Source organism: Vulpes lagopus, chromosome 13 (assembly GCF_018345385.1).
Source record: "Vulpes lagopus strain Blue_001 chromosome 13, ASM1834538v1, whole genome shotgun sequence".
Taxonomy (NCBI): Eukaryota; Metazoa; Chordata; class Mammalia; order Carnivora; family Canidae; genus Vulpes; species Vulpes lagopus.
Window position 1 is genome coordinate 20,374,246 of NC_054836.1, and position 27,175 is coordinate 20,401,420.

Sequence of the window (27,175 nt, forward strand, 5' to 3'; positions counted from 1 at the left end):
ATTATATATGAGCTATATATCATATATATATACATATATATGGTATATGTCAGAGACCAAAAATATATCAAGGAAGCTTTTTACATTGGAAAAAAAAAGCAAAGTGAAGAATTTGACCCAGCACACTACTAAGGAGAAATGAAGATACTCTTATAAGGAGTCATACTTTTTATCAGGTGAAATATTGATCCCATTTGCTGCATCAAATCCTTCTGCTACCACTTTAACTTCATCTGGACTGTAGTAAACAACATTTGCCCAGTGTAAGTTCAAGTATGTTTCCAAATACTTTAAGAAAGGATCAGAGAAATAGTGGTCATTGGTGGCATAGAAATGTGCTGGTCCAACAGCTATGATATCATTCACACTGAAAGAGAGAAAAATGACACATGAGAGAAAATAAAAAGCCAGTTGGTCTCCATATTAAAGATTAAGTCTCTGGAAGGCATACACAATATGTGCTTTACATTTTTGGTCACAGATTTCCCAGGAACAGCTCAGCTAAAACTCACATGGCTATATTCATATGGATTCTACTATAATATCATTTTTCAGAGAACAATTTTGTATGATAACAGGTAATTTGAAGACAGGTCATTTAGCAATTATGGCAGGACTATTACAAAAGAAAAAAGAACCTAGTGCCAACAGGGTATGTTTTTTGACAGCAAGAAATGCAGGGTTTAGCAACAATATGAAAGGATATAGCTCTCTATAGTATAAAGCTGGAGAGAGCCTCACTGGCTGCTGAGCTGGTTAGGCCGTCAATAACATTTACCTAGCTTTCATTTACTCAGTTGCTGGATTTTCTTGAGTTCCTTTGCTTAGTTATTAGTCAAACTAAGGTTGACTGTTCAATTTCTACCTGACTCACAAAGCCGACCTGCCGAGAATGAACGGGCACTCAATAAACACTTGCAGAGAGATGGATGATGATATTGCCATAGCACAATGCTGCAGGTGAGAGATTTATATGCTAAAAACAATTACATTTTTAAAACCAGTTAGGCAAGGGCGTTATTAAATTTAAATTCCAATTACCCTATGCAAAAATTTCTGAAAGAGCTGCTTTCTTTTTTGTTAAATGAGAAACAGAGTTACAGGGGAGGTGAGTCCCCTCTTTCTGAAACAGCACCGTGATGCAGAGGCTGCCTGGACAGTATTTATGCTCCTATTTATTATGAAGTGCATTTTTTGGAAGAATGATTAGAAGTTACATGCATAAGCTCTAGCTAAGGATGGAGAAATTAAAAATGCTCATCAAGTCCAAACTTAAAAGAAGCAGTAGGCTAACACAAGCAAAGCTGGGGAGATACACATGACTCTCTTTTCGCCACATTACCAACCAGCTGTGTGTTCTGGAAGTAGGAGTGACCCACTTCCAGTCTGCATCCCTGCAATTCTGTGCAGCCATCAGCCTCCAGCTACCACTACCCCTGTGGAAGCACTTTGTGTTAGTACCAGACAAAACACAGACTTCATTTAAGCAGGCTACTCTTCCTTGCCAGGACAAGTATTATTGTTTGGGTGATGAGTCATCTGAGATGGAAGGTGACAGCAGGAAAAACAGTGAGGTTTGTCTTTGACTCCCAAGATGGTTCTGAAGAGCAGCTCCCCTGTAATCCTGTGTTTTATCATTTCTCAAGGGAGTCCTTACAGAACACCGATTATTAGGAGTGACACGGACTTTCCGTGCTCTACAAGGAAATTACACACACACACACACACACACACACACACGCACACGCACATGTACTTATGTATGTGTATGCATACATGTATTTTCGCTCTTATCAAGGCTAAAGGACCATCGTGGGGAATACATGGAAAAGCCAGACATAAACTGGAGAATGAACAAAAGGGCTAAGTACCTTGGAAGAAGTTCATGTTTGATTGTTTTTAGATGCAGAAGAGAATTTTCTTCTTCTTCAAATTTAAAAATTTCCACTGTATTCTTGAATTCTGGATGGTTTACAACAAAGAGATAAACTGTGTCGTCTAAAGAATTGAAAGAACAGAGTTAATTTACAAGACAGAACCATAGGACCTCTGGGCAGACACTGACATTTAAATACCACAGGCGGGGAAAGGTTGAATGTATAAGCCATTAGAGGACCTAACAGATCATTCTTCTTCCCAGGCTCTCCCATCACTGTCTGGCTGGTGTTATTTCTGATCATTGGTCCCCTGACCTTTAAGAAAGAGTGTTTCCCACTCCATATACCGAATTCATGAATAATCTGTTTATAGTTTAATTCAGAAATATAGCTCTTTTTTAATGCAATAATCATAGATATATGAAAAAGGTTATGAAATCTAAACATTCTCCCAGATGTTATCTGATAGAAATTCCGAACATAGCCTAAGATGCTGCTAGCTGGAGAGGTAAATGATCAGTTTATCTGTATGAATAATAACAAAATAATTCATGAGTTAATTGTTCTTTTCTTACTATAGATATGATCCAAATCTATTTTCCAGTTATTTGCAAACCATGATAAGTTTCTCAGTGTGGGGAGCTCATCAGCTCTTACCGCTGTCTATGAAGGTGCTGATACCATGTGGATTGAACGAAGCCAAATTGAACCCACGGCTGATTCTTAATTCCAGTGCCCTTGGGTTTTCCTTTTTTAGATCCATCATTAATATCCCTCCAGGCTTATCTGGGGAAAAGCTGTGGAGTCCTGGACATTTTAAACCCTTTTTAAAACAGAGGAAAAAGTTAAGTAGAGAAGCTTAAGGGTGTTTATGGGCTAAAATAAACATATATGGCAGTGTAAATAAATGATAGAAACTTTGGTTAAAGGTGTTTTCACTATAGCTACAAACAGCAAGAAAGCAGAGAGGAGACAATAGAAAAAAATAGGAACTGGGGGCCAAGAAGTTACAAGATTAACAAGAACTGATTTTTCTGAGTTCAGGCACAAGACTCGGGGTGCAGTCTCTTAAGGGGATACCCAAAAGGTTGGTGGACTGGGATATACCAGGCAGACTTGAGAGGCATGGGGACAGAAGTGAAAATTTACAAATGGGCTGTTAACCCTCACGCCCTCAGCCTGCCCTTTGCTCCTACAGAGCCCAAAGTCTTGGTGAATGATGCCTGTCAACACTCGCCTCCTTGTCTCACACTCACGTCAGCAAATCTTGTTGACTTTGCCTTAAAACATCTCTTCATAAGGATATGAACCTTTCTCACCACTTTGTCCATGACTGCCCTGCCCCAAACCACCAGCCCAATTATGGCAACAGCCTCACAACTAACTGCCCTTTTTCATTTTTTCTGGCCTTTCCCTATGGAAGGTTGGTTTCCCACCAGCATCCAAATGATGTCACGCCTCTGATCAAAACTCCAGCTCACTCAAATTACAAAGTAGAAGTTCTTCCGATTGACCAAAGGACCTGTGTGATCTGCCCTGCTCAGCCTCCTGCCCCTTCACCTACTCAAACACTCCAGGTCTCTGCCCTCATCTCCTATTGGCACACAGTTTCCTTGATGATCTTCAAACAAACCAGCACATTCTCACTTCAGGGCCCTTGTACATACTGTTCCCTCTGCCTAGGAATGCTCCCTCCATCACTGCAAGATCTAGGGCTCCTCGATGTTTTATATCTATGTCAAATGTCACTTATCACCACTTGGCACAGATACATATTTAGACATACATAAATGGCAGCCTGACCATACCCTCAACACAGCTGTCCCTCTCTACTGCCCCACTTTCCTATATTTCTCAAGTGCTGCTGTCATCTGATACAGATTCATCCTCTCCCCATTGCAACATGAGTCAGAACTTTGTCTCATTTATTCACTGCTAGATCCCAGGGCCTGGAGCAGTGCCTGGCATAAAGTTCATCCTTTTCTGACTAATTGCAAAGATCATGTACAAGATCCCTGTCTGTATACTGATCTGTTTGGGGACTTAGGCCTATTCCTATACCAATATACCACTCTTTAACTACTATAGCTTTATTTTTATACATAGCCAATATATCTATGGCATGTCCCCACTCCTACACCTCATTGTTTTATTTTCACAAAACAGTCTTAAATATTTCTGCTTATTTCTCTGTATGAATTTTGAAAATAAAGCTGTTATGAATGGAACATTATTATTTTTATTTTTATTACTATTACATTTTCTATTTGGCTTTTCCCTGTGCGTGGGAAAGCCAGTGAGTTTTTCCATGTTCATTCTAAACCCAACCATTTCAATAAACTCTCCCCTCAGGTCGAATAGTCTATTAGTTGAATGTCTTGGATTGTTTAAAAGGCAGGTAATGATGATGTCTGAAAATTACGGCAGTTTTTTACTTTTTTTCTACCTCATATTTCCTTTTCTTGTTTTATTGGGTTATTAAGAGCTCTAGTAGATTACTGATAGTTATAATATTTAGGGGCATTTTCTTCCTTTTCTAAACATTTATAGGAAGGTGGCTAATGTTTTACCACTAAGAATGAAGTCTGCTGTAAGTTTCAGAGCAATTATCTTCTATTTCTTGTTTTCTTGGAACTTTCAATCAGGAATGAAATGTTGAATTTTATTTAATATTTTCTGATGACTCACTGAAAATACCTGGGTCTCTTCTCTTTTAAGTCTTTTAATAAATATTTTATGCAAATCTAAAAGAGTATACAAAACTTAAGTATCACTGTATGCACAAAATTGAACATAATAGAAATTCTCTCCAATTTAAAAAATCCACCAAAATGATAAAACTTCAAGACTGATAGGCTCAGTGCGGAATAAACTGGAATTACACTATTGCCATATGGCAGTGCCATTTCAGTGGCTAATAATCTCTATTTTGTATCACTATCCCATAAACAAGAGCATGGTTTCAATGCACAGAAAGCTCTACCAGAGATGATGATAACTATTCATGTTGATTTTAATACTCAGTATCATTTAAATCTGTTTTTTCTCTTTTTAAAAGCTTTATTTTTACTTGCAGCAAAATACACATAACAAAATTTATCATCTTCACCATTTAAAGTGTACAGTTCAGCAGTGTTAAGTACACTCACATTGTCATTTAAATCTTTCTTATATCCCATTCTGGGTCATCCAGTTCTTCATTAAGTGTGATGTTGGTTTTGGGGTGACCCTCAAACCCATAACAATGGAACAGGATGGGTTGGATGGGCTAACTAACAAGCTTGGAAGAGGAAGAGACAGCTGCCATGAGGTAGGTATACATTCCTTGTTTAAAAAGGAGTGCATTCTGGGAAACAGTAGAGACAAAGCTGAGTAATTTAAAAAACAGCAGTAAAGTGGGATTGTTTCTAAATTTGAAAAAAAGAAAGGACAGTCATATAACCAAGGAAGGACAAAAAAGCTGAAGAAATTCCATTGAGACGGCTATAAGATCACTGTGGCTGTTGTAAGCCTATCAGTGAAAATGACTATAGATTTATGTGCTTGGAGACCTCACTTCTCCCCATTCAGATTTATTCCTATGGGGTTTGAATCTTGAAACAGTTGAGTTCTGGATTACAAAAATCTCTGAGAGGGCAGCCCAGGTGGCTCAGTGGTTTAGCGCTGCTTTCAGCCCAGGGTGTGGGCTGAGATCGAGTCCCACATCAGGCTCCCTGCATGGAGCCTGCTTCTCCCTCTGCCTGTGTCTCTGCCTCTCTCTCTCTGTGTCCCTCATGAATAAATAAATAAAATCTTTAAAAAATATATCTGAGAATACCTCCTTCCAAAAAAAAAAAGAAAGTGCTTTTTATATTCCTCAGGATTTTTGTGTCTCTAGTTATGAATAATTTTGACAAGGAGTTCCAATGTTTTCTCGTAAGCTTATATACATGTGTAAACGTGTACTTCCCAACACATATTTCTAGTAGAATACATTACAGAGTTCTCCTAGAAGTATCATTTTAATCATTTTGTGTAGGTGATTACATAAAACTTGTCTTTTGAAGCTGTATTTTAAAAATTTAATATAAATATTAGTGTTCTTGCCAAAGCCCAAATGTTTCCTTTTTTTCCTCAACGGTAACAATTAGCTGTTCAGTCTTCCACCTAAACACTATCAGGAACCTGATGAGCACCTTAACCCTCAATCCCCTCTAAACTCAGTTCTCTTTCCTTTCCCTTGTGTCTGACAACTGTTTTATGAGGGCTGTGACTCTTCCGAAGCATCTCCATGCTTTTCACATCTGAGTCTGAGAGCCTGAAAATAATGGATGCTAAGAGGGAACAGAATCGTCACAGGCCGCTTTCCTCAAGAAAAACCAGACCCATGACAATACCAAGGACACTCACAGGGGCCCAAGCCAGAGAAGAAAAGTGGTCAGAACCTCCTCATCGCCCACTTACAGAGTTTTCCAATTAGATGGCTACTGGTGTAGGCCCGCACAGAGGCTGATCAATTTTACAGTCTTTCTAATGTATGCCCAGGGAAGTGGTTATTTTTCAGCTTCTCAGAATTAAGGCAAAAGTGAAGAGTATAAATAAACTCAGTTGATGACTTTCACAAGAGGCTATTCAGAGGAAAAAGGAAGAGAGAAAAAGCCTTGGTCTGGGAAAGTTGATATTTTGTTTGAAAATAAACAAGAACAAGAAAATGAGATTAAAATTGAGTATCTAATGGAAAGAAAGATAGATGTTGGATTTGAAAAAGTATAAGGTAGTGTGGAATCTCCACTACCACACCCAAAGTATGCTTTTTAATAAGAAACTTTTGGAACAGAGACTACATTGGAACGTTTTAGTGCAGTGGGGACACAAAGAGCAATTAGTCAAGTGGCAAAGATTATTTCATCTCTGCATTTAGATAAGCTGTAGGACATTTTCCAAAATCCTGTTCATACTGTATTTTTTTTTTCCAGAACATATATTTGAAAGTGAGGAATTTTACAAACAAGCTACTGCTCTGCAGGCCTCATCCAACTTCCCTGGACCTCCTCCACTGAGACCAGGGAAGCAAGGAGATACTCACCACACTAAAGAAAGCCAGGCCATTGGGAAGTATATCAATATCATCCGCACCAGCTTCTGTAAGTTTAAGAAATAGATAAATGTCATGTTCAAATTCCATTATTTGTTAGATGGAGCATAACTGGGACTTAGTTTACTTTATCAGTGCCTGTATTTTTAGGAATGGCTCTAAGTTTTTCCAAGGAACCAACCACTCTCTTTAATACCCGTCAGTCTAAATCCCTTCCTGTAGTGCACCTCTGACTTTAAATGTTAGATATTTTATGTTTACTCAAATCAAAGTCAAGTAATCACCACATTTCCAGCTATAATACAGAAAAAGTTGACATCTGTACACTCCTACGATAAACATCCAGATGTCTGTACAAAAGTAATTGACATCAGGGGAATATTACTTTCAGAGAGAAGGGCTCATAGTCATTTAACCATGCAAATATCCTTGTCCCTTTCTCTGCTCATTCAATCTGAAGCAAACTCAGACATTTCTCTCATTAACAGAGATAAAACACCTGGGATTATATATTCCCTCTTTAAAAAACAATGTCTGCTTGTTCTCATAAGTGAAGAAAGCTTCCCATTTAATCTTTAAATTTAGGCTTTAAACTACAGAAAACAACCAGTAAAAGAAAATTAATGAAAAATACCATCCACCTAAGCCAGCTGAATCTTCTAACGCTTGTCTCTGAGCAAGCTACAATTACTATTGATTGTTTATTGATTGTCTGCAGTACACTCCACACAGCACAGCAAATAATTAGACATAAGACCTTCCCAGTGGTCTCACTGTGTAAATTCTGTAGACAGATAATAGACCCAAACACAAGAAAAGAGGAATAAAAATGGCTTAGATTAAGCCAAATCATGACACATTCTCTGAGTCCACAAAATCCAATCTTCCCCTTTAAGACCTCTCCAAAGGCTTTCTCCAAGATTATTTCTAGGTTGTCAAAAGCAAACAGCATCTATGCAGCCATTTTGGTTTTGATTCATGAGTTTGCATTTGGCCGGTTGCCTCCAGTGTTGTTGGCTCTATCATAGTGGAGAAAAGCACAAGAAATTATAAATGCCAAGAACTCTGCTTTGTAAAGACAACTGCAATCATGAATGCCCTCATGCCTGTTCCTTGGCAAGATGATATGCTTAAGCAAGGCATAATGGAGGAGTTCTGAAACTGGGTCTGTGAATTCCTAAGGAGCCACAAATGAGTTTTAGAGTCTAGGAACTTGTTGCAATTCTGTACAATGCGAAATGTCATCTGTATGCTCATCTGAGAAATTTTCTATTAAAAGGATCCTTGGCTTTCAGTAGGTTTAAAAAATGGCCAGTAATAGCACAAAAAAGTTTTAAGAATCACTAGTCTCTGGCCGCGTGGTGGTTCTCAAATGTTAATGAGCAGGGACCAGGGGAACTTAACACATATGTGCATATGCAGCCACAAACATACAAACGCACACACTCGCATATACATGTCACTCCAAGTTTTGGTTTCTGGAACCATTTAGTAGGAAGTCAATTACATAAAATGTGTTGCTCCTGAAAAATTACTTAAAACATTTTAATTCCAATGTGTACATGTTTATACACATAGAGCAAGAAAAGATATACAGAAGCAGATTAACAATGTTTCTTTGGGTGGTAGGATTATGAGTGATTTTCATTTTCTTCTTTATATTTTTGTTTAAAGTTTTCTACAAGTAATAGTATTGTTCTAGTAATCAGGAAAAGAACAATGTTTTTAAAAGATATTTTCATTTCAACCACATTGTAACCTTTCTGTTTAACCCCATTGCTTAATTCCAAGAAAACAAGGTCTTATCTGTAGTTTTTTTTAGTATATTTTCCAGAATCTGCCCCCACCCCATCTTAATTTTATATCTATTACTACAACAGAATTTCATCATTTCGGGATGCCTGGGTGGCTCAGCAGTTGAGTATCTGCCTTCGGCTCAGGGAGTGATCCTGGGTCCAGGGATTGAGTCCTGCATCTGGCTCCCTGTGAGGAGCCTGCTTCTCCCTCTGCCTATGTCTCTGCTTCTCTCTCTGTGTCTCTCATGAATGAATGAATGAATGAATGAATGAATGAATAAAGAAAGAAAGAAAGAAAGAAAGAAAGAAAGAAAATATTTTTAAAAAGAATTGTATCATTTCATATCACCTCTTTAGTGTGATTACTGCAAGAGTAGTCAATGCTGGAGAAATTTTTTCTGCTCTAATTAGTAACAGGAGTAGTAGTACTAGTAGTAACCGGAATAGCTAGTAAGAGACAGTGTTTACCAAGGTCCAGGCTCATTGTTAAGCACTTTACATACATTATTTCACATAGTTTCTAACAGCCTAAGAAGCAAGATTATTATCTCTTATTTTAGACTTAAGAATACAGAGCCTTTGAATGGGGAGGCAAATTGCTCAAGGTCACAGACTGGGGACCTGAGACTCACATCCTTTTGTTCTAACTTAAAAGCACACATAAAAAAGACAACCTAGCATCGAATGAATTCTTACAGTCAGAACCATCTCCTGGTTCCTCTCTAAAGACACTTTACTTTGTAAATTTGACTGTGGTCAATTCCATAGGTTGGCTTTCCTCCACAAAAGTTTGGTTTCCATTCCTCCTACCAAGATCTTCACCAAACCATATTCTGTGCTTTTCTTTAACAGCCTCTCTCAAAACCCTCTTGCGCTAGTAAGTCTTCTAGCTTAGTACATCTGATTTTAAAACTTTTTTCTTACTTCCTTTGGTAATGATTTGTGTCAGAGATGGCCAACTGCTCCCCAGTATGCATACTCCCCTTCTACCTTTTCAGCCCTAGGCACATGTCAACACAGCTCTGGACATATCCTACTCCTCCTTGCAATAGTTGTGGCCATTTACCTCCATTCAGATTAATGGGATGTGAGAGCACAATATGCATGCAATTTCTGGGTAAAATAGACTAAGCATAATATCCAAGTCTATGTTCTTTCTATTCTTTCTTGCTGGGAAGTGGCAATCACTGGAATTCTAGGCTTGGACCAAGAAAGAAACAGTATGTTGAAGACAGTTGTGTTGCTTCATCAGCCTTTGTCCCAGATTGGCCACATGGAACGCAGTCATCTTATCACCTGTAGGCCATTTGCTTATTTCTGAACTGCCAAGTAAAAGAAAATAAATTTCTCTCTCCTCTAGGTATAACAGCAAATCAGCCCTTGCCATTCCCAATAGAGTATCTAATATGTAATGTACCTATTATTCTCCACCTTTTTGGCTCACTGGTGAGGTATGTGTGTTAACCACTCTGGGAGGAGATACTATATTGGAAAGAGAATTTGCAGAAGGTACTAAGCCCTTCTGAGCCTTGGGTCCTTATCTGTCATAAAAAGAAAAAAAGAAATCTAAATCTCACAGTAGCATATATTTTATTTTCCTTTCATAGGTAGACTGTAAAGCAACTGATCACAAGGGCTGCAAACCTTAATGCTTTTTTTTTTTTTTAAATCTCCCGAGTAGCAGTTTTTGTAAAGGTCTTGATTGCCAAGTGTATAAAACCGCTAATTAACTCAAAAGAGACAATCCATTCAAAATTTTATTTTAGTCCAGAACTCTGAATGCATGCATTTGCAAAGACATTTAGAAAATGTTTTAAGCTTTTAAGCTTCAAACAGACTTAACTAGCTCCTGTCATTATAATTTTTATTATTTAGATGCTGACATTAGGCCAAATCTTGGGTAAAAGCTTGGTTTCTGTCTGTAAGATACAATGGGAAGGAATACAAAAAAAAAAAAAAAAAAAAAGGACAGTGAGCCTACTCTGTGACTCACAAAAAACACATATCCTGTATGATATGTGGTAGATAACTATTTATTAAAAACAGAAAGACATGAGATGATACGTATAAAGCACCCAAGAATTGCAAAGAGTTCATTTCTAGTCATGTAGCATTAGTGTGTATATGTGTGTGTATGTGGTGTGAGTATGGGTGTTGATGGGGATGGAAGGGTAGGGAAAAGTGGTCTTACCTCTTGGAGGGATAGCTGACCTCAAGTGCATGACTACTACTGTTTCCAAAGTGCAAACTAAAAAAGAGAACCCTTCTACCCTGTCGCCTACCATAAGAAGTTGCTTTTTCCTGTATGGGAATGTATATGCCCAGCACACTGTTATTCCTTGTAATGCAAAAGACCACCAAATAAGTGATTGTTATTAAAAATATAAAAACACATGCTATTATTAACCATTATGCATCACTAACATAGCATTCAACAAATGTTCATAGAGTGTGTGCTAACCACAGAGCAAAAACAAAAAAAAAAAAAAAAGGAAAAAAGGCACAATTCTAATTAGACCTAAAAATGTATCCCAAATGTGCTTCTAATCACTCATCGTCTTCGCTCTGTTGCCTTTTGAAGTGCCTCAGAGGCATTAAACACTTCACAAGAAGGGCCATAGGTGACATATTTCCTCATTCTTTCCAATTCCAGACAGCAGCTCACACACATCACAACATAAAGGTCACAAACACAGACAGACGCCTGTTCAGAATACAAATGTCTTTGGGCTTGTTTTTCTCCGAGGAGCCCTCCATCCCAGTGAGTTGTAACACCAATACACTTGGCGGTTCATCCTGTAATGTGTCTGGCTGTGCCCTATTGTCTACTCTGAGACTTCAATTCACAGAAGGTGGGCTCCACGGGGCCAAGGGCTGTTTAATAATTTGACAATTATTAACTCAGTAGCAAAAGTAACCTTCGAGATCACTGACTCAACCTCCCAACCTTGTACAACATCCCTCACAGACACCATCTGGCTTTTGCTTTGTGGCCAGTTTTGAGAGGGCTCTTCATGATTGCAATCAGAAGGCAGGATAGAGTAGCAGAGTTTCTTCGGACTCCAGACAACCTTATTTCTAGAACAGTCTGCCTTATCCAGCGCAGATCTAGACAGTCTGGTATTTGATACTGAGTTTGTATCCTCCTGCTAAGTGTGTGGGCCACAGTAACAAAGAGAAGAAGCTTCAGGAGAAAAAAGTCAAGGAATCTAGGCCTAGGGAGATAGGACTGGGAAAAAGTATCAAAGTAGCAATAGAAAATAGTAGACAGGGCACATAAAAAACAGATGTTTAAAGAAGAGGCAAGAAACAGAACCAAAAAGAAAGTTTGAAGAAGAGAAGGCTGCTCTGAAAACTGATAGGTTTCATGAAAATGAAGCCTTCTTGCATGTGATCCAGCAGAGGATCACTAGTTTGTTTTTGCTTAAAGAGCATTTTGAGCCCTGTCTGTGGTAAATATGCTTATAAATATGAGCTACTGAGTTTATTAGCATTGCCAACTCCAGGGCAACATAACAATGGCTAAAATTTTTAATATTTTTTAATATTTATTTATTTTTTTTTAGCGAGAGGGAGGAAGAGTGTATCCACGGGTGCATGCACTTGTGCACATGCTCACACACACACACACACACACACACACACACACAAACATGTGAGTGGGGAGAGAGGGGAAGATAATCCCAAGCAGGCTCCACACTCAGAGTGGAGCCCAGTTTGGGGTTTGATCCCTCAACCCTGAGATCATGACCTGAGATGAAACTAAGAGTTGGACCCCCAACCAACTGAACCACTCAGGCAGCCCAACTATCAAAACTTTAAACAGATATGCTAACTGAACAACAATCTCACTATTAAGAATTCACTCTAAAGATATACAAGAGCTCTATGTACAATGATGGTCACTGATTTGTTTGTAGTTGCAAAAAAACTACAACCATCCGAATGTGCATTAGGAGGGAAATGATTAAATAAATCCTGGTACCTGCAAACATTAAAAAGATTGAGGTAGACCTACATGTGTTGATGTGGGAAGCTGTTCACACTGCATTTGGAATAAGCAGGTTGTAGAATATAATCTTATAGTAAGATGCCATTTGTGAAAAATATGTATGTGTGCATATGTTTGCTTGCCTTTGAGCTGGAAAGAAAAATTTTATCTCTAGAGTTATTTCTATAGGGATGGGGATTTTTGTTGACAGATTTTTATTTTCCATTTTACTTCTCTTCCTTCTCACACCTTCACTAGCTGACTGCTACGCTGTCAGAGCACCGCTTCCAGGGGCCACACAGTGAAGATACAGACTTTACAAAACTGGTTCAGAAACGTCACTAAACAAGCAAGAAATCAAACAATAAACATAAGATTACACAAATAATTAACAAATTGCAGCGAGAGTGAGAAAGAGAAGAAATACAGGTGCATGAGATCAAAAAAAGATTGACTGAAGAGGTTTTTGTGATTTAATGTGATTTTTCCTCTGATAAACACTAGTGGCATGCCAAAATACTGTTAATGAGTTTTTTTGTGTTGGTGGCCAAATGATGTAGGGTGTATAGCCAGCATTTTCTCATACTTACCGATTCCTTTAATGAGGTGGCAGTTTGGAAGGTCTACAGATTCTACTTCTCTGGAGGCTTTAAGTCGATTCCTGTTTAAAAAAAAAAATCTATCTGTTTATGTATTCCTTGCTTTGTTGCAGACAGGGTTTAAAGAGGCTTACAGCAATACATAAAACACAGCATAAATCTAAAGCAGATAAAAGAGAAGATAGAAAAACAAGGGTAGGAACATAAAATCGCACCAGAAATGAAGTTAAAATAAAAATGCATATCACAAAGTTCTATATGTGAATGTGGGTCATAAAAGAAAGCCAATAACTCAACAAATAAAACTTGTAATGCAAGTTCCAATGCAAATACAAACACGGCACCACCAGGTCACATTTCTCACGGCTCTCATGTTACGGGAAGAGCTCCAGATGTAGAACCAGAAGCCCTGTCTCCCTCCGGAGGGCCCAAAGGAGCCAAAAAACACCCAGGCCCTCTGCAAAATGACACAGTGCCTGACAGGAGGCCGAGAGAGGATGTGGGTTCAGAGCCAGGCACACAGAAGATACCCCACAAACAGCCATTAAGAAATACATGGAGGAGGTCCCGCCCCCATCACAACATTTATTGGGTGAGAACTTTGGAGAACACCAACTACTGTAACAAAAGTACATGCTGTTGTTTCACAAAGAGTAAAGGTGCAGAAATAATGAGGAGATGGTGAACTGTAATACAGTATCTTCCCCACCCCCGGGCCCAGAAGAGGACCACAAAGCAGTCTGGCCAAACGCATCTGGGAACTCTTTTTTAGAAGCCACATGTTGTAGGCCTTCCCTTCTCGTCCCTAGCTGTCTCTCACCTTCTCTTTCTGTTCTCTACAGTCATTAATAATCATAATGCTCACAGACTAGTTCACATTTTTTCAAAGTGAGTCACACATACCACACATTTAAGAGATAAAACTGACAATTTGCCGCTTGTCCCTCTCCTTTTCATATCACTGACAGTGTCTGACTTCTAGACAAGAATTTGGGGAAGGTTAGTCTCAGGAATGTGGAAGAAGGCGGAGGCCTACCTAACCCAGAATTATGAACAGGTGGTAGCGACTATATATTTTGGCAACTCATATCTCGTATATAAAGTCTGTATATAAAGTCTCTAACTAAAATGTTCATCAGTGTGTTACTTCAAGTCGTATAATTCAAATAGTGTCAAAATTTCTCGAAACACTATAGCAATAAGGCAACAAAATAAAAATTAAAGTGAATAAAATAAATAGGTAAAATATACAGGCATAATAAAAATTAAAAAGAAGTCTTTAAAAGTAAAGCAATAAAAAAAGACCATAAATCTCACATTTACAAGTCCCAGGAGTGATTTAAAGGGGGGGGGGAGAGAAATATGTATATTTCGCCTAATGTGGGGAGGCTGAATGACTTCATTTAATTGTAAAAACAACCCTAAGTACGTACCACTGTCCCTGCTTTAGGGATGAGGAAAGTGACTCAGAGGTGAAGGAACTTTGCTGAGGTCTGGCACCTGCTGGGAAAAACCTTCCAGAAGCAGTGCTCTAACCCACTCTGGTATTTTTCTCAGAAAGAGTGAAGAGATCCGTGTTTCTCTCTTAGCAGCAAAGCTACCTGATGTGACTCTCTATGGGCTTCAGTCTTCTTTATGCATAAAATAAGGATGAGGCTAGTTGACCTCCCAGGTTCAGTGGACACTGCATGACTCCAGAATGGAGATATGTCAGTAGGTTCCAGCTATGGTTTCATCAAGTTTCTGTATCATGCATTGGTTTGGGTGTCACTTTCATACAACCTACTATTATGCCCATTTAACGATATAAAAATAGATAATGAGAATTGTCATCTACCATTTTCAAAGATAAATTATATGGATAAAATAAAATTCAGATGTGTTTAAATGGTTTAATATGGGTTATTTTTTAGAGTCAACTTAGATCTGCATAAATGACTGATAATTACACACTGCTAATAGGGCAATCTTCATCAACTAGTTAAGTTGTACAATATCATCTCTAAATACACGGACTGCCGACTATTCAAACTAGAATTACACATGGGCTGTGCATAAATTCTGGTTAACCAGGTCATTTTTTTCCTTCTTTCTTTTATAATAAAAGAAAGATGGGATTTTGCTTCCAACCTTTGTGACCCATCGAGACTTTCAAATTCATTCATTGGAAAACAGCTAGGCTTTTTACCTGGTAGAAGTACCAGTTCCCTACTCATTACTGAACTTCTGTATTCCAGGGTGGTAGGCCCTATTAGCTGACAAACCTAAAGCCATCCTCACTTCCTTTCTTCCTTGCTCCTTTCCATTGCAGAGAGAGACAAGCCAAATATTTGCTTTCCCAGCCTCCTTTATTTTTAGGGGCAATCCTATGACTTGGGCTTTGGAGAAAGATTTTTGTTCCTGATAAAAAAGGCAGATACAAGAAGAGCGCTAACTGGAGTCACCCCTTCTCTCTTCATGATTTGACCACACATGCTGTGCTCAGGACTGTAACAACCATTCAGCAGCCTTAACATGACAAGATTGAAGACAGAAAGCCAAAAGTGAAGGACTGAAGGACAAAACTATAAGAACCTAATTTTTTGATATGATCATGGGCTTAAGGGACAAGCTGTAGAATGACTCTCCTACAAAGTTTTTATCATGTGAGAAAAATAAGCCTTATATTTGTATATGTTATAATTAATTGAAGTATAATTGAGGTATGTTACTTGAGGCTGAAAGCACTCTTAACTGTTAATAGAATTAAGATGTTTGGGGGAATATACAACAGAAAGCTACACAAACCTCTTTGGGCTAGTACATCAATAAGCCTAAATGCTAGTTAATTCAGGCCAAATTAAAAATAAATAAGTAAATGGTACAAACACAAATAAGTGACATTTTGGCACAGCCTACTTGCTCCCTAGCACTTATGTCCATAGCCTGCTTATGAATGTACTAGGTCAGAAACAGCTGTCTGCTGTCATGCAGACATTGCTAATCAATCCCAGCATTCTTTCCCTTTAATCCATAGCCATCCTCACACGCAACATTCCAGGCAACCACTACTGGTCTGGGTTCTCTTTGCTTTTCTCACTTTCCTCTTCTTTTTCATTAAAAGTTGGTTATTTTCCTTTGAGTCATAACTATGTGATAGGTATAATACAACAAAGCAAATACATTGTGTCCCTGCGGCACCTGGGTGGCTCAGGGGTTGAACGTCTGCCTTTGGCTCAGGGTGTGATTCCAGGGTCCTGGTATGGAGTCTCACATCTGGTCCCTGCATGGAGCCTGCTTCTCCCTCTGCCTATGTCTCTGCCTCTCTCTGTGTGTCTATCATGAACAAATAAATAAAATCTTTTAAAAAAAATGCACTGTCTTTCTTCAACTGAGTCAGCAATCATTTCCCCAATGACATCCACCAGACACATGTACATCAAGTTTCCTCATCTTGGGGTCCAGTGACCTTCAAAGAGTCCATGGGTAAAATTCTGGGATCCGTGAACATGGATGGGGGAAAAATAATACATCTTTATTTAAACCTTCTGAAATTAAGCATTTCCTTTGATGATGAGTGCAGGCAAGAAACCACAGAACTTTCTATTAGCAGTATCTGTGTCCCTCTGTCAAAACAGAAATCGCAGATACTGTTATACCACATTTCAGTTGTGGTAAATATCTCAAAATATCATTTATACTCACCACTACTTCAAAATATCTATAGCTACATATTTAACTACCTTTATATCTATTTAAGGCTTTAATTAAGAAGCCTATGTTACTATATCATACATTAGATTTTTAAAATAGGTTGGTAATGGTATTAAAGTATATAAATTAGTATTAACTCAAATAGTATTTAATTTTGTTTTGGAATCCTGTGTATTTTATTTTATGCATTTAAAAACATGATGTTGACCAAGGGTCCATCAACTGATCAATAGATAAAGAACATGTGGTATATATATAACATAGAACAGCATTCAGCCATAAAAAAGAATGAAATCTTGCCATTTGCAATGACATAGATGGAGCTAGAGGGTACTATGCTAAGTGAAATAAGTCAGAGAAAGACAAATACCATATGACTTCACTCATATGTGGAGTTTAAGGAAAAAAAAAAAAACAAATGAGCAAAGGAGGGAGAAAGAGGGAGGAAGAGAGAGAAATAAAAAATAAAATGTTAATTATAGAGAACAAACTGATAGTTACCAGAGGGAGGTTGGGGGGAGGGGGATGAGATAGGTGATGGGTATTAAGAAGGGCACTTATCGTGAAGAGTACAGGGTGATGTATGGAAGTGATGAATCACTATATTGTACACCTGAGCCTAATATAACATTGTATGTTAACAAATGGAATTAAAATAAAAACAAAACAAAACAAAAACAAACGAGGAGCACCACATGTACACACACAAAAAAATTGTAATAAAATAAAAGCATAATGTTAAGAAGCCAAGGTTTTAACAGACTGCCAAACAGATCTATGTCACAAAAGTCTAAGGGCCCCTGTTTGCACATTGTCATTACAGGTAACTTTCACTGAACACTTACTATATATTTGGTGTTGTTTTAGCACTTTACAAGAATGAACTCTTTTATTTTTCATGGCCCCACTATGGAGTGTGTAGTATTAATATTCTCATCCTACAGGTTAGGACACTGAGGTACAGAAAGGTGAAATAAAAAGCCAAGAACCCAGGTAAACAATGGAGCTAAGAAATGAATTCAGGCTATCTAGCCACAAGCATGAACCCTTAGCCAATAGTCATGACCATGAAATCAATTTCTTTTTTTTAAATGTTTTTTAAAAAAGATTTTATTAATTTATTTATTTGAGAGAGTGAGAGCAACAGCAGAGGGAGGGGCCAGAGGAAGAGGGAGAAACAGATTCTCTGCTGAGCAGAGAGCCCTTTGTGGGGCTCGATCACAGGACCCTGGGTTCATGACCTGAGCTGAAGGCAGGTGCCCAGCCAACTGAGCCACCCAGGTGCCCCTCAATTTCCATTTCTTTTACTCAGGAGACAGCATTATCCATACAGAGTGGGAGGAGAGGGGCAATTAGTTATTATGTTGCCTCATCTTCAGCAAACTAGGAACACAGTGTTACTACCTGGCATGGCTTTGTTCCATATTTCATGGCCTCTGAATTTACAAACTACTTGTGGCGCTTTATCTTTTAAGTACAGACTTAAATATAGGCAAACGGGGGCTTTATCTTTTATATACAGACTTGTAAAACCCATTGGAATTCACCCCTTGGGCCCCTGTAATGCTTTTAGTACTTAGTAGCTAAGAATTTGTGAGTAAGCATCTTAGGCTGGAAGTAATTTGCTCCAAAGGCAGGAAAGCTAAGAGGCAGTGGGGAAATTGGGGCATCCAGAAGACCTGGTTTGGAGTATAGGTTCAGCGCTAATTACCTGCTGAAATAACTAGTTGACCTCCTCCAGCCTCAGCTTTAACATGTCTAATACAGAAAGGAAGACATTATTGCAGAATGAAGGCATAAATGTAAAAGGCTTTCTTTCCAAATGTCAGTACATGTATGTATATTTTGGCTTAGGGACACCTGGGTGGTTAAGCACCTCACTCCTGATTTTGGCTCAGGTCATGGTATCTGTTGTGGGATCGAGCCCCACATGGGGTTCCACACTCAGCAAGAAGTCTGCTTGAATTCTCTCTCTCTCCCTCTGCATCTCCCCCTTGCTCTCTCTCTCTCTCAATAAGTTAAAAAAATTTAAATGTACATTTTGGCTTAATATTAAAGAACGTTTGACACTTTTGACACAATGATCAGCACACAGTAGTCACACAATACATGGTAGGGAAGATGGTGGTTAAAAAATAAAGCCTGACCTTGCAGAAGTGTTCAAAAGCAGTCTGGATGGCTTTTTGGTGTAACTGTCATAAAATCTATCACGCAAAAGGCAAAATGTTCAGATGCCTATTTAGGGATTCCTGCTCATGCATGGGTCTCTGATGCACTCAAGTCTCATGATTCATCCAAGGGTGTGTACTTTGCAACAGGTAGCAACTGGCTTGGGGATATTTGCGTACTTCTATTTTCCCCTTTATTGCTCAACTTGGGAGGAGTGGAAAACTTGGGTGTAATATGCCATCCTCCCCTGAGAACTTTAGCCAGTTACAGTCCAGAAGGAAAGAGATGGCTTTGATTCCATTTATCCATCTGGGATATACTTATACTAAAAAAAATATTCATTATCCATTATTTATCTGAAATTCAAATTGAAGTTTAAGTGAATACCCTGGGGGAGAGAAACAACTTCAGTGCCTAAGTACAAAGTGCCATCTCTAAAAATAGAATAATGAAATAGCAGGGGGCAGCCCTGATGGCTCAGCAGTTTAGCGCTGCGTTCAGCCCAGGGTGTGATCCTGTAGACCCGGGATGGAGTCCCCCATCGGGCTCCCTGCGTGGAGATGGAGCCTGCTTCTCCCTCTGCCTGTGTCTCTGCCCCCCCCCCCCGTGTCTCTCTCATGAATAAATAAAATCTTTTTAAAAAAATGAAATAGCGGGGAAACCTATTTCAAAAACCAGCCTGTTTTTTGAAGAGCCTTTCCTTATGGGGAGGTAGGAACATGCTGCTTTTCAAAATAGACCCTAGGGTGTAAAAGGAGAGATGCTATGCATTTGAGCATTCCACCTATAACCCTGTAAACAGCAGGCACTTGATATTCCACAATCACAAGGTTACCAGATAAAATACAAGACGCCAAAATTTGAATTTCAAATAAAGAATGATATTTTAGTACAATTATGCCCCAATATTGCAATGGGATATGCTTATACAACAAAATGATTTGTTGGTTATCTGAAATTCGCATTTAACTGGGCATCCTGCATTTTTGTTTGCTGCATCTAGCCACCTATCACATATCCTAACGTTCTCACATCAACTGACTTGGGACTCCAACTATCCAATGAAGTTAGATCTAGTGACCTAGAAAGTCACTGCCCAGTAAAATGTATTGCGGTCAAATCTTTATAAAGAAAAGACGCATTAAATTGTGAATTACCTATAAGGTACATTCTATGTAAATAAGCCTTATTTACTTTTTCTTGGGTTTGCAACTACAATTACCATTTAAAGGGACTTACATTTAAAACTTGAAGATTATTAAGAAGAAGAAACCATTATTTGGGAAAACTTCAACTTGTGGGAACACGGGTGGTTTGGACTTTAGGGAAGTTTAATGAGCTTGTACATTTTAGTGGTATCACCTTTGAAACTGAAAGTTGGACAGTCGTACAAAATCATCCATCTCAAGAACGTTCTGCAGAGCAGGTTTGGGTATTTATGTAACAGGAAAATTAAGGTCAACATGTCCATTTTCTACCAGTAAGCAATCCTTCCTCCACCACATGTGTTCCTCCTACTTGCATCCCTCTATCAGCAGATGAAGCTCCAGCTCCAGGACGGTAGAGACAGAAGCCCTGGTATCACCTTTGATGTCCCCCTTTCTCAGTGAGGCTCCAGAGTGTGGGCCCCTGTCCTGTTATTCTCTCCAAACTACTGCAACTACCTTAACGAGTTTCCCCACGTCTATTCACTCTCTGTTCTACTACTTCTCAATTGTAACTGCATATTACAATTATAAGGAGAATTTTTAAAAATAAAAAACACTCATCCCCAGGGCCCCACACAGACCAGCTGGATACGAATCTCTAGGGGTCCAGCCCAGACATCAGCCCACCAGGAGATGCTAAGCTACAGCCAGGATGGAGAACTACTGCTCTCTTCCAATCCGTCCTTCCAGCTTCATCTCTACAGCAGTGCAATTAATTCTGCACAGCAACTGATTGTATTTTATATGATTCCTATTTAAACACACATACCCAAACACACATACCCCAATCAATAGTTCTGCCTTGCCTATCAAAGCAGGCCCCAATTCTTGAACTTCTAATTAACCACCTCAAGACTCACCTTTTCCCCAACCCTGACTCTTCTCATCCCTTAACTTTATGCTCCCCTCAAGCTGGTCTACAGCTCGTCTCCAAACTTCACCACCTTTCTCCCTCTGTTGGGGCTGCACTTTTCATCCGGAATGACCCCATATGTGTTTCACTGATCCTTCAAAGCTAACGTCAAATAGTCTCTTCCTCCTGAACGCCACTTTCAGGGGCTGGAATCTTTCCCCCTTAAGCCTATAGGGGTTGGTTTGTCCCTGGTCTGGACATCCTAATGGATATATTTGTTTCATTTCTCTCCTCCCCTGGCATAGAGTGAATTTAGAGATTAAGGACCTGCCTCACTCCATTACAGGGGTCTAGGAGGGCACACCATACAGAGAAGGTGCTCACTATTTCTGGAATCCTTTTGCAGGAGGCTTCTAAAATCTGAGTTGGTTAATTTAGAAGCTCTGATGTCCACCCATCCGCGGTTTTCATCACAATTAAACTGGGAGATGGACCAGGCTCATGCTGTCTGACATTCTGGCCCCAGGGTTCCCGAGTGGCCATAAATAAGGAAGTGATGTAAGAACAGTAGCTGAGGATCTCGAGTCACTTCGATCTCCACAGCGCCAAGATTAGAAAGTTGAAAAGTTTCTCCAACTACGCGGGGGAAGGGATGGTGAGCAGCTTTATTGGCGACGGCGACTGGTCTGGGCAGCAAAGAGAAGCACAGCAGCACCCAAGATCTGAAACAAATCTTTATAATTAAAGGTTCGGTGCATGAGTAATACTAGTTTTGCTAACAAAGCTGAAGCGCTGGGTTTGCAACTGCAAAGCCCCCGCTGGTCCAACCGGGTGGAAAAGATCTCTGCGAGGCTGCAAAGGCGCCTCCACTTCCCGGGAAGTCTGCAGCGCGGGCCCGCCCGGTGCGGGGCGCGGCCAGGCCGGGCGCCGGGGCCAGGTGTGCAGCGAGCTGCGGCGCCGCCAGCAATCGGGGCTCCCCGCCCGCAGCTCCAGATTCCCGGCACGGCCTGCGCCCTCCCCCGCGGCCCGGGCCGGCGGGGCCTCGGGGAGCCCGCCCCCCGCGCCCCCGCGCCCCCGCGCCCCCGCGCCCCCCTCCGCCCCCCGCGCCCCGACGGCTCGGCGCCCCCCACCTACCTGAGCGCCAGGAGCCTCTCGCCCAGGAGCGCCAGCGCTATCCCCAGCAAGCCCACGGCCAGCAGCCGCCCCATGGCGCGGGAGCCGGCGCCGCCTCGCTGGCGCGGGTCGGGGAGCCCTGCGCGCCGCGCCCGCCTCCCCGCTCGGGCCGCGCTCCGCCCCGGCCCCGCCCCCGGCCCCGGCCCGGCCCGGCCCTTGGCCTTTGTCACCGCGGGCTCAGCCGGGCGCCGGCCCCGGACGCCCCCGCGGAGGCCGGGCGCGCCCCTGGACCCCTGCCCCGCCTCGCCCCGACGGGCGCCCCCGGGAGCCGCGCGCAGCCCGCGGAGCCTGCCCCTCCTCGTCCCCACCGACCGTCCCTGCTCCCGGGGCCTGGAAGAAACTTCTAGATGAAGTTTCCGAGACTCTTTTTCGCTACAGGAAAAGATTCCGGATTCTCTCTTGTAAATAACTCGGGTTGGAACCAGCTACCTTATATAACAAGGTGTAGACGCTCCGCTGCTCCGCTCCCCGTAAGGCTTCATCCAGACCAGAGGCCTCAAGACGGAGACCCTATTTTTGATCTCAGCTCAGCTCATGGGAATAAGAGCGGGGGCGGGGTGGGGGGGTGGGGGGGGGTGGGTTCTTTTACTTCAACCATAACATGACAAGCCATAACAAGCCATAACATGAATAAAGAAAGAAAAAAAGGGCAGCCCGGGTGGCTCAGCGGTTTAGCGCCTGCCTTAGGCCTAGAGCCTGATCCTGGAGACCCGGGATCGAGTCCCACATCGGGCTCCCTGCAGGGAGCCTGCTTCTCCCTCTGCCTGTGTCTCTGCCTCTCTCTCTCTCTCTCTCTCTCTCTCTCTCTGTGTGTGTGTCTTTCATGAATAAATGAGCGAAATCTTAAAAAAAGAAGAAAAAAAAGCTTTAAGAGGGAAAGCTAAGTCATTAAGATTGAGACAGTTACAACAAATGAGTATGTCGGAAATAAGCTTCTACTGGTTCACAGTATTTATTTGCCACCCTGGAGGCATGACAATTGCCAGTTTTCAACAAACATCAGTAAATAAAAGCAGATTCTAGTTTCTCATCCCCCTCCCCCTTCTCTGCCCCGCTTGCCAAAAACACATCCCTTTGCTTCTGTGTGTATCTCTGATTCAGTCCTAAGGGATATTAGGTTATGCTGAATGGTAGAGAGATAAACAGCTGTCTTTTGAAAGAATCTTTCTGTGTCATGGTCCCTCTGGCAGGGACAAATCTCAATTCAGGATGAAGCCTAGACCCGATTTGGTGCTGGGCCACCAAGGGGAGAACACCCCAGAGTGTAGGGCGGAGGTGTTTGTGGTAAAGAACCAGGGCTTTCAAGGTCAGCAAAACCAACCTAATCTCAGAGAATCTTGGAGAAACTTTAGTTTCACGTTATTAACATAACCAGTGAGTTGCCTCAAGCTCCATCTCCTAATTCCCTAGTCACTCGTGTGAAGAGTACTATAACTCCATTCTTTTTTCCTTAGTGTTGCTTCTGAAACAGTTTCTGCAGAAGTAGCCCCCTTCTTACTCTATCCCCACCATTGATCCTGCTAGGGCTAGGAATCACCATTTCTCAAGGCAGATGGGGAAGGGAGAGATTTTCTGATTTGGAAATCAGAAGTCTATCTTTTTCATTGTAGGAAGAGGGAGAAGACAGGTTATTGAAGGCTACAGTATATACCTGTTATCAAATTCTATAGTATAGCTTAGCAATTTTTTGAGATAACTGGGATTTCTGGGCTACACTGAGAGCATAACCCCAGGTTTATGTTATTTCGTGGGATAAATGGTTTCTAACTCTTAAATACCAAGTTACCCAACACAAAACAAACTTGTTCTGGACTTGTTTGTATGCTGGCAACTCTTTACACTTGGTATGAAACAGTGTTTCTCAAATAATGACATGTAACTAGTTTATAATTAGAAATTTAATGGTTCTTAAGTAAAATCTCAGAAATAATAATACCTTTTATCAATGCTTCTCAAACTATGTGTAGTGAAGGACAGGTTTTTCTTTGCCTTTGTGAAGTACAATGAAAATAATTACTAGAAATGAAGTAAAAAATCAGACATACAGAATACAAGCCCAAATCTTTTATTATTTGATTCAACAGACGTAAAATTACTTTGTCAAATTTCTATAACAGTTTCTAAATGCTTGCTTTCAAATTTTCATATTTATCTCACCATGGACCAGAAACAAAGAGTTCACAGATTGAAAATGGTCTTTGGAGCACACTGTAAGTGGACTGCCTTTCATGATTGTACTTTTAACTCTTTAAAGTTCTTTGCCTCTATTATCATGTGTAATGTCCCTGGTAATTTGTGAAATAGGTGGCTCATGATTATTGTCATTTTATATACTGTGTGATCCCCTCAGTATGCCTTTTATTTTTCTCTCTCTCCTTACCTTTCTTTTAAAAGGGGGGGCAGATCTTTTAACACAAAAATACGTTGAGGAGATATTATAAAGAATAATTATTGTTAGTAAAAGAAAGTATTGCTTTATAGATGGCTCTACTCTATGGCTTCTCATAGAGCAAAGGAGATCTACCTCCAACCCAAGTCATCTTTTTGAGAATCCAAATATGTTAAAAAATGTAAAAATACAGTAACAGAAAAATAGTTGTACAAACACATTTTAATATTTATAGTTAACAAATTATCATTCTTTGGTGATTAGGTTGAACACTATGAATTCACTTTTTGTAGAGATCAAAAACACCCCAGGACAAAATACAATATAATTTGAGGTTCAGTAATGGAACTCAAGTTTAAAATGAGTAAGCAGCTCCTGCCAACATGTTATTCCGGTGGCAGAGCGGTGGATGACCTGGCAAAATGGAGCTCGAGGCCATGAGCCAATATACCAGTCGAGGGAACCCTGCCGTCTTCCCCCATCTGACGGAGTGCTATTGGCAACTGGCATGTTCTTTACGGCCTGGTTTTCATTTATGAGGTCACCTCCACCAAGTATACTCGGGATATTTACAAAGAGCTCCTCATCTCCTTGGTGGCCTCAGTCTCATGGGCTTTCGAGTCCTCTTTTTGCTGCTCTGGGTTGGCATCTACATATGACCTCCCAAGGGTTCCAACCAGGTGGCTTCACTGAACCCTTGCTTTTGTAAATTAATTTTTTTACTATTGCTGGAAGTGTCCCACCTGCTGCTCCCAATAAAGGCAGATGTGTGACCATAAAATAAATAAAATAAAATAAAATAAAACAAGTAAGCTTATTCAATTGGGTCAAGGCATGACCCAATTGCTATGACATATGTATAAATAAATTGTAAGATAATACTGAAAGTCAAAAAGAGTGCCCACCTATTCCCACTAGACCCAAGCTTATTTCTACAGAGGGCTGTAGGATTTGCTCCCTTTCTTCCAGGAGCAGTAGGACCCTGGAGAGAGAGGACAGAGGGGTAGAAAACAATGGGACAGAGAAAAGTTGGCAAGACCAGAGACAAAAACTTTCAATCTTCTTCAGAAGCTGACTCTGTATGGCCTGAACTCTATGGAAAAAAGTAAAGACACATTTCCCCCATTCTAGGAAATACATGCATGTTTCTTGTCTAACAGCAATAATGTTTCCACTTACCTACAAATGAACCATGCAGGCAACTTCTTTCAGAGTATCAATCACAGCTCTTATTTACTGAACATTTCCTCTTTCACACACTTTAATCTCCATTAGAACCATTTGAATCAGATACTATTAGTATAGAGGTTATAAAGGCTACAGAGTTTAAGTATCTTACCCAAAGTCACACACCTTGAAAATGGTGACGCCAGAATTCAATATTAGAAAATTCATATCAAGACCCCATTTCCACCCTTGATATATATTTTATTAATTGTCAAATAAAAACATCTGTACCTCTGCTATTCATAGTAAGAACAGAGATGAATGAATTGGCAGTGAGAGAGCTAGTAGAAAATGATCTCATGTCAACAGGCATGAGAGAGAGTCTTTAAAACGAAGTTGCTTTTTATACTTTTCCTCTACCTGCTTGCATTACCTCACTTAATATTTATTGAATATGTTCTGTATCTCCAAGTTGTTATTGGGTTACTGGGAATTCAAAGTAAGGGAGGTGCACATTCCTACCCTAGTAGGGTCTACTCTAGCAAGAGAGAGAGAGGTACCTGGACAAACCTATGCAATGTTGTGTGTCAAGGATTAAGAATTTTGATCTTTATCCTGTAAGTGATGTAAAGCCATGAAGTTAGGAAGACTGGTGTTTTACAAAGGTCACTCTGATGGCTGTGGGAAGGGGAGCTGAAGTGTACTTCCCAAGTCCACTTGAGAGAAGAGACAGATGGTGAACAAGGTAGAGGCAGTGGGGAGGGAAAGGAGGGAGCAGATTTAAGGAATGGCAGAGGCCTGGACAGCCTTGGTGGCTCAGCGGTTTAGCACCGCCTTCAGCCCAGGGCCTGATCCTGGAGACCTGGGATCAAGTCCCACGTCGGGCTCCCTGCATGGAGCCTGCTTCTCCCTCTGCCTGTGTCTCTGCCTCTCTCTCTCTGCCTCTCTCTCTCTCTGTATCTCATGAATAAATAAATAAAATCTTTAAAAAAAAAAAAAAAAGGAATGGCAGAGGCCAAATGCATAGAAACTGGTGACTGCAGGAAAAGGAGAGTTGAAGATGACTTGGGTTGTTCAAATGGGCAAATGGAGGTACACTGTTGGGATGGGAGAGAACACCTCGGAGTTGCAGGGGAGGGGAGTTTTGAAGAACATACCTGACGTGCTCAGAGCCCCAGAGACAATT

At 40.5% G+C, this 27,175-nt stretch overlaps 1 protein-coding gene and 1 pseudogene across 2 annotated transcripts in view; one reads left to right on the forward strand and one right to left on the reverse strand.

The window, feature by feature from the left end:
* Nucleotides 1-27,175, reverse strand: part of PON2 (paraoxonase 2) — a 35,809-nt gene that overhangs the window by 5,043 nt on the left and 3,591 nt on the right. The window contains exons 1-6 of one of the 2 annotated variants that reach the window (XM_041728284.1): nucleotides 22,395-22,550; nucleotides 13,329-13,399; nucleotides 6,943-6,998; nucleotides 2,535-2,700; nucleotides 1,872-1,998; nucleotides 167-367 (exon numbers count right to left, since the gene is read on the reverse strand). In XM_041728284.1, the coding sequence (XP_041584218.1) occupies nucleotides 167-367; nucleotides 1,872-1,998; nucleotides 2,535-2,700; nucleotides 6,943-6,998; nucleotides 13,329-13,399; nucleotides 22,395-22,468 (695 nt within the window). In that variant the 5' untranslated portion in view covers nucleotides 22,469-22,550. Of the gene's footprint in view, nucleotides 1-166; nucleotides 368-1,871; nucleotides 1,999-2,534; nucleotides 2,701-6,942; nucleotides 6,999-13,328; nucleotides 13,400-22,394; nucleotides 22,551-27,175 lie in introns of those variants that run through there. The other variant, XM_041728285.1, reaches the window with a different exon arrangement.
* LOC121475136 lies at nucleotides 25,103-25,481 on the forward strand (annotated as a pseudogene).